Source organism: Limulus polyphemus, unplaced genomic scaffold, assembly GCF_000517525.1.
Source record: "Limulus polyphemus unplaced genomic scaffold, Limulus_polyphemus-2.1.2 Scaffold325, whole genome shotgun sequence".
Taxonomy (NCBI): Eukaryota; Metazoa; Arthropoda; class Merostomata; order Xiphosura; family Limulidae; genus Limulus; species Limulus polyphemus.
This window is the reverse complement of record NW_013665935.1, coordinates 488,353-500,196: the sequence shown is the minus strand read 5'-3', so window position 1 is coordinate 500,196 and position 11,844 is coordinate 488,353. Positions and strand designations below refer to the sequence as shown.

The window sequence follows — 11,844 nt, the reverse complement described above, 5'->3', positions numbered from 1 at the left end:
GCTATCAAGGCAGTACATACAATAACATTTCTTGGTATGGCATCGCTCTTCGTTGATTACTTCTTGATAATTTGTTTCAAAATGCTGGCAATCTGTTAATTACGTTTTCACTTCAAGTTGCTGTTTTTTTTGCGATTATTAATGAATTACTGTTCTTACAAATAAAACATTAACAACTAAGATAATCGTCTGTGATCTGTGAAGTTAAAAACTAAAATCATAATTAGGTTACAGCAGTAGTTTGTAGTAAAATTTGTTCGTGCATTAAAAACAACAAATTTAATAAATACGCACAGTTGTGACATGAACAATAATGTTTACAAACTGGTGTTAGCAATGTAAGCTGCTACTAGAATATTTGATACTAGCTGAAGTACCCGTCCCCTGGATGGAAGTTATGTAAGTTCACGGTTAATGAAAGGTTATCTTAGGATATAAAAAGTTGCTTCACTTTTATGTAATTGTAAAAAACGCCCATCAAAACTGCAAAACACAAAATGTGATACCGCAAATTTGTATGTATCTCCCCTGGACCTAATAAACCTCCATACGAAATTTTGTGAAGATGCATCTACAAGAGGTGAGGCAGTGATAAAAAAACACCCATAAAAACCGTAAAATGCAAAACTGAAAATGAACTTCCATACTAATTTTGGTGAAGATCCATCCAAACCCTACGAAGTAGTTACGTGGACATACAACAGACTATTACATTTTTATAGATTGTTATGAGTGCCGGTAACAATTGAATTATGCACACAATGAAACAAAATTCACTTTAACACATTTCTACAATGATAACCTGCCGTTTGTAACAGCAGACTTTGGCCTGACACGCTCTTTCAGTTTCAATTATTCGGCACTGATGGGTATTATAGTGATCTTGATCTTGTTTAATTAAACTTCAATAATACTATTTTGTACGCGAGCAATATTCTTATGGCCTTCATATGGATATTGCAACTTATTATATTTATCACGTAGATGCCGTTACTTTTTTGTTAATTATGTAAAAACGTATATAACTCGTTATTAGAAACTGTATTTTGTTATGCTCATTATGTAGATATTATAACTCTTTATGCTCGTTATGTAGTTACTGTAACTCGTTATGTTCCTTATATAGATACTGTAACTCGCTACGTTCATTGTGTAGATACTGTAACTCGCTACGTTCATTGTGTAGATATTATAATTCGTTATGTTCATTATGCAACTATTATATCTCTTTAAGCTCATTATCTAGTTTCTGTAGCTCGTTATGCTCATTATTTAGATGTTATAATTCCTTATGTTTATTATGTAGCTATTATAACTCGTTATGTTCATTATTTGGATACTGTAACTTGTTATATTCATTATATAGACATTACAACTCGTTATGTTCATTATGTAGATACTGTAACTCGTTATATTCATTATATAGACATTACAACTCGTTATGCTCATTATGTGGATACTGTAACTTGTTATATTCATTATATAGACATTACAACTCGTTATGCTCATTATGTGGATACTGTAACTTGTTATATTCATTATATAGACATTACAACTCGTTATGTTCATTATGTGGATACTGTAACTCGTTATATTCATTATATAGACATTACAACTCGTTATGCTCACTATGTAGAAATTGTAACTTGTTATATTCATTATATAGACATTACAACTCCTTATGTTCATTATGTAGATACTGTAGTTGTTATATTCATTATATAGACATTACAACTCGTTATGCTCATTATGTGGATACTGTAACTTGTTATATTCATTATATAGACATTACAACTCGTTATATTCATTATGTAGATACTGTAACTTGTTATATTCATTATATAGACATTACAACTCGTTATGCTCACTATGTAGAAATTGTAACTTGTTATATTCATTATATAGACATTACAACTCCTTATGTTCATTATGTAGATACTGTAACTTGTTATATTCATTATATAGACATTACAACTCGTTATGTTCATTATGTAGAAGTTGTAACTTGTTATATTCATTATATAGACATTGCAACTCGTTATGTTCATTATGTAGATACTGTAACTTGTTATATTCATTATATAGACATTACAACTCATTATGTTCATTATGTAGATGCTGTAGTTGTTATATTCATTATATAGACATTACAACTCATTATGTTCATTATGTAGATACTGTAACTTGTTATATTCATTATATAGACATTACAACTCATTATGTTCATTATGTAGATACTGTAACTTGTTATATTCATTATATAGACATTACAACTCGTTATGTTCATTATGTAGAAGTTGTAACTTGTTATATTCATTATATAGACATTGCAACTCGTTATGTTCATTATGTAGATACTGTAACTTGTTATATTCATTATATAGACATTGCAACTCATTATGTTCATTATGTAGATGCTGTAGTTGTTATATTCATTATATAGACATTACAACTCGTTATGTTCATTATGTAGTTGCTGTAGCTCGTTATGTTTATTATATATGCATTGTAACTCATTATATAAACTGTAAAATGTTAATAATTCAGTAGTTTAGTTACAGAGTGTGAAATGAAATATCTTACATGAACAGTATAGTCATTTATACAGCGAGAGAGAAACTTCACCAAATAGGCAAGTAAACAAAGTATGTAACTAAGACGGTATGGTGTTTACGACATCTGTTTTTATATTATTGAATGGTAAAATATTGCATCACATTGTGAATGCCTCGAAGCCAAATAAGGGGTGTTCTGACAAAGTGTACAAAATTCTCTAACCTTTTTTAGACATGTCACGATAAGGACATGACCCTAGATTGAACCCGGACATATCTTATGCAATTGGAATACACAGTCGACTTGTTAACTCTCAAGCTGAGGTCACCATGTGTTGTTTATCATGAAACGTGTTTTCTCGATAACAAAACCGATTTGCTGGCTACTCTAAAGAAATTACTTAAATCAATAAAACATCTGATAAAACTTTGTACTTTAATTGGAGATTTAAGTCGCCATCATTTATAAAATCATAAAATCTATAACGAGAAGCTGGAACCACCACAATACTTTTAGTAACTTCACTGGTGCAGTAATATTACCGAACAAATTAAGGGGTCAATACATCAATAGCATATATCTCTGATGCAGTAATTTTGCTGAAGAAATTGAATGATCAACACATGAGTGGCATATATCTCGGATACAGTACGTCTACTGATCAAATTGAATGATCAATACAGTGGCATATGTCCTTGATGCAGTAAGTCTATTGATTAAATTGGGAGACCAGTACACTATATTTTTAAGTAGCTAAATCATATCTCGCAGTCTTAACGAACGTGAAACTTACTGTCCTCTCATTGCAGCACATCGAGCCTTGAACTGTCCATGGTCCTCTGACTTGTCACACCTTACAGTTTTGGAGCGCCTGTATCTGCTTATGTACACCTCATTCAACTAAAACAGCTTTACTCCGGAATATTTTTGGGGAACGTTTCCTAATTTCTTCACCAAGACATTTTTCAGCTGATCCAGTGTGTGTGGTGGGTGAAATGATATAATCAACCCTGAATGTATTCCCAGGTATGTTCTGTGGGATGAGCTCTGGAGGTAATACTGTCAAGTTCATTACCACAATAGTTTTGTATTCAAAATAACAGTAACGGTAAGGACGAGCATCACTTTCAGATCTAATGACACGAACGAAAAGTCTGACAATGCTTGACAAGATTTTATTCCCATATTTTATACCATTCAGAAATCATCCACCTAAATCTGTCATATCTAACTGCAGTGTAACCGGCGTAGCGCTCCCCAAGTTCTGTTATGTTATAACACCCGTCGTTATCATGTTTTTACATCTGATAACTTTATTTTTAATAGCCCTGACCCACGGTGTTGATACACGCACTCTCCAGCTAGGAGAAGTGACATAATGGGGAGGGGACTTTGGGAAGTAGGTTCATGGCTATAGATTGATGTATTACGATTTTATCTTTAGAACATAATGAATTTCACTTTAGATAATGATTTGCAAGACATACGTTTAGGTACTTGAAAAATCTGATGACCTGTAACATTTTGTTCAATACCTGTGAAAGCTACTTTTAACGGAAATTTAGACCTTACTCTATTGAATTTAAAAAATCATGTTCAAACATTTAGATCACATTCATTAGCGTAAGTATGCCCCCCACCTGCAGCTCTCGCACTTGTGTGTGTATATGGGGGGGGGGGGGCGATAAACTTAAGAATTGCCGACAAGAGGGAATAAATGTAGGGGACAGTTACATTTTATACGGGATGCCTATCTTTTGTAGTAACACTACTAATCACAGTAATACATGTATGTAAGAAATCGCCTAGCTTGGCACTTGAACCCATTATTTGATTTGTACAGAAAAAAACTGGCTAAATTACATATATATTTTTCCAAAGAAACATTGTTATGGTTTCATTATTCAATTTATTTTCACTGGTTAGCCGATAACCATTTGATAAAAGATGAAAGTTAAACGAAATAGGTTAATAAATCATTGCATATATATATGTGTGTGTGTGTAGGGTTGGTTGGTAGGTTTTCTTATAGCAAAGCTACATTGGGCCATCTGCTGTGTTCACCACGAGGAATTCAATCCTGAACTTTAGCGTTGTAAGTCCTTGGACTTACCGCTGTCCCACCGAGGAACTTTATAGGAGGGAAATATGTTAGTTGGATAACTACTACAGATTATATATAGTCTGGAAACTAAAGAATTAGTGCAAATCAGTAAACTAAGTAAAAAAAAAAAGAACAGAGTTGGGAACGTTTTGCTGATGTTATGGAGCGGATTTAAAACAACAACAGAAAGACGTTTCTATATATCTTACGCTTGGAACTATTTTAGAAGTGTTACGCATCTAAATATACCGAAAACCAGAGATAATCGATTGGATATAAATACAGGCAATGTAAATGGATATAAATCTTGATTACCTAAACTATCTTAATACACAAGAGTGGGACAGCGGTAAGTCTATGGACTTACAGCGCTAAAATCAGAGGTTAGATTCCCTGCGGTGAATACAGCAAATAACCCAATGTGAATTTGCTCTAAAATAAACAAACAAATGAACAAGTAATGTCCCAAACAGCATTGATAATTTAATGCCATAAATACAATTACGATGATTCGATAAATACCAAGAACACTCAGATATTTGTATATATATATAAGTTATGGTGTTATTAAATAATTTGAAATATTGAAATAAATGGAAAGTGATTTACTAAATACCTTGGTAATCAATGATTTGTAGGTAGGCGTGCATCTTTTTTATATGTTAAGAGTCTGAAAAAACAAACAAAATATAACATTTGAAGGTTATAGAGAAAGTCAGAAACCATTTGAAGAAAGTCACGTTTTCTCGTTTGATATAACCTGATTAATTTTGTGCTCTTCTTGAGTCATCTGTTTATATCAGTAATATCACTCCTATTCAATCATCTCTTTTAAGTCCAAACATTTTGAAGGACAACAACTAACTTTATCTGTTTATTTACGAATAGTAAAAAGAAACAGCTGATCAAAACACGGCTTGCACTAGTACTATGTATATATATAAATACAGTTGTATAATTCCGTTTATGTTTACATCGACTGGTGGTGATCTCTATGACATTATTACGCTATTTCATTAACTTGTTTTTTGTAGGAACAAATAAAACATTCATGTGCGAGTTTTACAATTTTATCATTTCTTCAGCAGCTTCCAGTAAAGCTATTTTGTATTGTTATCCTAAGGACAAAAGTATGACAATAACAATACGTGAAGTGTCAAAAATAATTAAGTGTAAGTACATATATTAGCAAGAAGTATTTGGCAGATATGAATTACTGGATGTTTACTGATCTCAGTAAATCGTACTTTCGGCCTGCGAATTTCAACTTCATAAAAATTGTTTTGGTTTTAATAATGGATTTTTCCATAATTCAGCTATGCAGATTTCGAAAATAATATTCATTTTTTTATATCACATAAGAAATTTTTTACAAATCGGGAATAAATTAAACTCTTACTTAGATCAAATTAATATTTCGTTTTCCACAATGAAAATTTATTATTACGTTTGTTAACAAAAATACAAACAAAATGAAGAAAAGAGAAGAACATTGATGTCAAAGAAATATGCATCCTCATTCATCCTGATTTGTTTTAGAAATATACGTCTTTTAGTCTCAAACTACTCTTTATTTTATGTATTGCATCTAGAGCCTCTCGTTTCAATGACCAGTAGTAATCAGCCATCATGTTGATGTTCCACATTCCCTGATACCTTCTCTCCATCTCCCTGATGTCTTGATGTGAAGCCTTTCCCTTGTTCTTCGCTGACGACACCGAGATTTTCAGGGAAATAGTCAATATATGAGTGTAAGAAATGAACTTTCAAGCTCATATTACAACCCAACTCTTTGAATGTATCGAGCATGTTATTGACAATATTGTCGTAATTTGGGTCTTTGTTGATTTCTAAAAATTTTTCAATAACATTTTAAAGGTAATTCATGCTTTATTTTCAACTTTCCTTATTGTCCTTTCAAACCGTTCATCCAAAGTCAATTTCCAAATCTGGGGCCTAACAAAAATTCCTTCTTTAAGTTTTGCTTCTGAAAGAGCTGGGAATTGTCCACATACATACTTGAAACGGTCGCCATTTTTGTCTAAGCCTTTACAAACTGCGTCATTAAGCCCAGTTTTATGTGAAGTGGAAGTAATAGGACTTTGTGTCAACCAAACTTTCACGTTCAATGTTTTTTGATCCTGGTATCAGGCTGACTCTGCGTGGCCATTGCTTCTTTATCCAGTGCTGATTTCGTGCTCTGCTGTCCGATTTACACAAAAAACATGGAAGCTTTGTATAACTGGATTGTTAACCCAACAACATACAAAGAACTTTTAAGTCTCCACAAAGAAGCCAACCATGTTCTTTATATTTGACCTTATTAAGAAGAAGTTCGAGATTTTCGTACGTTTCCTTCAAGTGAACCGAATGAGCAATAGGAACAGATGCATATATGTTACCATTGTGAACGAGAACACCTTTTAGCCTTATTTTGGACGAATCATTGAATAATCACCACTCACTTGGTTCATAGACTGCAGCTCCTAGCATTGTTCTTAATTCAGCAATATTGTTGCAATAAACCAGTGAACTTTCTTATGAAAAGTATCGTATAAACTCTTTCTCACGATTTCTGTACCAGTAATATAATGTCCCTGGAGAAAGTAAGTTCTTACCCCGAAGTCTGGACCCCAAAATCCCTGAAAAATCCTTTGGAAGCCCAAATTTCTCACCTAATCATTAAGTGCACGCACAAACAAATACTCTTCAGAAACGACACGTCATGCTGCATGTTAACCGTTTATATACTAGCGGTGGGTTCCTCGTAGGTTCTAGAACGATCAATAAGACTCTCACGTCACGATTGGTATTGAGAAATATATAGTCAATGGATGTCAACATTTTAAGCCAAACAAAATGTGACTTGATTTCAATGAAAATGATTCACTTATGTAAAAGCATATATGACGTTTTGTGAAAAATCTGTACGTGATGGAGAAAAATGGATATCATTTTCGGATTCAGCGCACAGGAATTACTGTAGAACACGGAAACATTTCAATAGAATAAAACCATCGCAGGCCTGTGGAAGCGATACGAGTAATAGAGAAAAACTATGAATAATGCCGAATTTCAATAACAATTGTTGAATTAAATTTTCTGCATATGATTGTCAGGACGTCGTATATGCGTAAATAATTTAGAGATAACTGCTAAACGAACTACGAAATCTGCAATACAAACTGTGCAAGTTCTAAAATACAGAAAGTTCCCAGTAAAGATTTATAACTTAAAAGCTTTTAAAGCTTTTTTAAGGCGAACAGTGCGCTAAATTTACTGAATTTTGGTTTTCTGAAGACAAAATTGAAACTTATTTTCTGTTAATTGAGAGAGTGACAGGTTTGTTTTTTCTAGAAGACAGTCTGCCTTTAAAGTAAAGCGACTGAAAGCTGATTTGGTGAATAAACAAACCGTTTCGATATTATTTGAAAAATGGGCAAATGCATAAAGGATATTATAAATAAAGGTACTATTCAATGATAGAATTCGTTAATGACAAAATATTAGGCAAATTATGACATCAAAATTGTCCTAAAAATAAAATTATAAGGAAAAATCTGTAATCAGTTTTTACAACTAGATATTTAGGCCATTGTGAATGTAACATTTGCTTTTCAATACACACCTGAAAGCTGAAATTGTAACATGAGCATACTTTCAGGTTATTTAGACCTGGACAAGACTAAATAAACTTTATTGTTATATTTTAAACACAAATGTGTAAATTAAAAACGGGATTTTACTACAATTGAAATTTACAACACCTGGGGTAACCATACACACACACACACACATATATATATATATAGAGAGAGAGAGCGGGTGAAAGGTAGGCAGGCAGATAGATAGACTGTCAAGTATACTGAAAACAGAGTGGCATACCAACAGAAAGACAGACAGTCAGAATGTTAGACAAGAATAAAAGTAAGCAGACAGAATGATAGACGGACAGAGAGGTAGACGGGTAGAATGACAAACAGACAGATTGCAAACTAGCAAGAAATGGTATTATAATTACTGTGTTCATAAAAAACTATTATCTCAGAAATTTAAGTAAGTTTTAAAAGTCTTCACTTTTGAAGTTTTCATTAAGAAATGGACCCAGCTGGTGAGGAACCATAGAAATAAGTAAATTTTTGTAGACAATTAGACGCCTAGAAATAATCATACACCACTACATTATGAAATGTTGACAGTATTTAAAATGTAGACACGAATGTTTCTTCACAATTAACCATATGTAATGACAGAGCTTTCATGTCGCTGTACTGAGGATACATGAACAAGTTAGCTAGATTTCGTAATACATTTTTGTACTGGCACGAGCACCTTTAAAACACAAAATTAAGAGTCTCTTCTTTAAAATGTTCTTGTCGTTAATATAAACAGTTTCATGTGGAAAGTATTCAAAAGTTTACATATTTTTAGAACTCGCTTGAAATTTGTTTTAAAGTTATACACTTTCATTCATGAAAGAAGTTAAAAACTGGTTAAAAGTACAAACAAAATTTTTGAGATTCCACGCGAAATCAGATCGAGCTTTGAAAGTATCTTGAATCAAAAAACACTAGGTCAGATCGTAAAGTTTGTTTTATTTTTTTAATGAATTGTTTTTAAGGTTAACCCAGTGGGTTGGTTATCCTGACGTAAATAGAATAACAAGCTGAAAGTTCGAACACCAGTCTGGAGAATGTCAGCATTTAATATCCTCTGAAGTAAATAAAGTCCCGTAGCAGGGGGTTTACACACGAGTTTCTAGAATGTTAATTTTACATATATCTTGACGCTGGTGATATCACAGTCTAAATATCAGTTTGTTTCTTTGTTTGTTTTGAATTTCGCGCAAAGCTACACGAGGGCTATCTGTGCTAGCCGTCCCTAATTTAGCAGTGTAAGACTACAGGGAAGGCAGCTAGTCATCACCACCCACCGCCAACTCTTGAGCTACTCTTTTACCAACGAATAGTGGGATTGACCGTCACATTATAACGCCCCCAAACATGCTCGCCCTTTCAGCCGTAGTGGGACGGGGATTCTAACCCGCGACCCGCAGATTGTGAATCGAGCTCCATAACCACCTGACCATGCCGGGCCTTTGAACTGGAATGAAACATAAGTAGAGTATTCGAAAAATACATCCAGTTTTTAGAGGACGTAAAGAATGGATTAGTGTGAATAACGAAAAATACATCCAGTTTTTAGAGGACGTAAAGAATGGATTAGTGTGAATAACGAAAAATACATCCAGTTTTTAGAGGACGTAAAGAATGGATTAGTGTAAATAACGAAAAATACATCCAGTTTTTAGAGGACGTAAAGAATGGATTAATGTGAATAACGAAAAATACATTCAGTTTTTAGAGGACGTAAAGAATGGATTAGTGTGAATAACGAAAAATACATCCAGTTTTTAGAGGACGTAAAGAATGGATTAGTGTGAATAACGAAAAATACATCCAGTTTTTAGAGGACGTAAAGAATGGATTAGTGTGAATAGTTTACCGAATGATCATCTGGTTTCAGAATATCTTTCATATCCAGAAATGTCTGGAAAAATAAGCAAAGTTTTCTTATGTATCCTAAACCCTTATGTTTTCTTTTTATTTCCTCTAACCCTCACTAAAAACATAACAAAACGAAAACGAATCCGGTTTTATAATGATGACTATTATTACCTCCGCTACTGAAGGTGGACGGAAGTAATATGATTTCAATCTTGTGTGTGCGTTTGTCAGCAAGATTTCTCGAAAACGGCTGAATGGATTTAAACGCATGTTGGTATACATTTGGACTACGACCCAACTTAGAAGTGATTAGTTTTTGGAGGGTCATGGTCACAGCAAGGTCACGAAAATCTAAAAAATATCTATCTGTTAACACGGGGACCGATTTTTCACACTATTTTTGTTCTGTAACTCAATCAAAAATGATAGGATTTTGATGAAACTTGATGAACACAAATAGAATATTATTCAACACTGTCCTGCCAAAAATGGTCTGTATCCGTTGATAATGACGGACATCCAGACAAATTTTCGTATTTTTTTGAGGGCCTAATATGATTAACATTGCGTAGCGAAGGCTTGAGCTCTAATGAGTGCCCCTTCTAGTTTGAACTGAACTGAAACAGAAATAGAATGAACCTGTCACTCTAGAGGAAGATTGAGAAAATGAATCAGTCACGATATAGAAGCATTGATAGACTGAAATTATACTGCTAAAGAAGAATTAATCGACTGAAGCAGTCACGCTCAAGAAAGACTGACAGACTGAAGCAGTCACGCTATAGGAGGATTGATAGACTGAAGTAGTCACGCTCAAGAAAGACTGACAGACTGAAGCAGTCACGCTTAAGAAAGACTGACAGACTGAAGCAGTCACGCTCAAGAAAGACTGACAGACTGAAGCTGTCACGATATAGGAGGATTGATAGACTGAAGCAGTCACGCTATACAAGGACTGAAAGAATGAAGCAGTTACGCTATACAAGGACTGATAGACTGAAGCAGTCATACTAAAAGGATAGACTGAAGCAGTCATGTTACAAAAGTACTGATAGATTGAAGAACTCATGCTATAGACGGATTGATAGACTGACGCAGTCACGTTAAAGAATGATTTATAAATTTAGGCAGTCATGTTACAGAAAGATCGATGAATTGAAGAAGTGACGGACTGCTAAATTAAGAAGGTAATAGTAAATGGAGAAGGGATAGAAAATTCGTGATCTCAGAACGATATCGTTTAACACATAAAAGCGACTGGTAGTTCTTTAATTTCAAATGTTTCGTAATGATTTTTTTTCTTTAACGTCTCATATAGGGCGATCAATAGCAACACAAGCTGTAGTAGGGGCTGATGGAGGCCGAGTAAACTGTTACATAAACAGTTTGTATAATCAGTATCATATTAAACTTTTTAGCTGGAGTGTTCTGTTTGGCGCTTTTATTTAAACTTAAACAGGATTATATAATAATTCTGAAATATATCTTCCAATAACTGTGCCTTTTTATGTAGAATATGTAGCGTTTTAATGGTCTAAAATTATTAATTTGGGCTGTAAAGATATAAGTAAAATGTATATTATTGTAACATAGCATTACACAATAACCAATGTTATTTGTAAATATATATATATACTAGCTGAGTTATCCGGCGTTGCACGGTGAAAATTTAGATTT

General features: G+C 33.4%; 1 protein-coding gene across 1 annotated transcript in view; it reads left to right on the top strand.

The window, feature by feature from the left end:
* The first annotated feature begins 3,070 nt into the window (after positions 1-3,070).
* LOC106457397 (insulin-like) overlaps positions 3,071-11,844 on the top strand; it is a 39,396-nt gene continuing 30,622 nt past the window's right edge. Inside the window, exons 1-2 of the mRNA XM_022383297.1 lie at positions 3,071-3,259; positions 3,366-3,582. Coding sequence (XP_022239005.1) covers positions 3,571-3,582 — 12 coding nt within the window. The 5' untranslated portion in view covers positions 3,071-3,259; positions 3,366-3,570. The remainder of the gene's footprint in view (positions 3,260-3,365; positions 3,583-11,844) is intronic.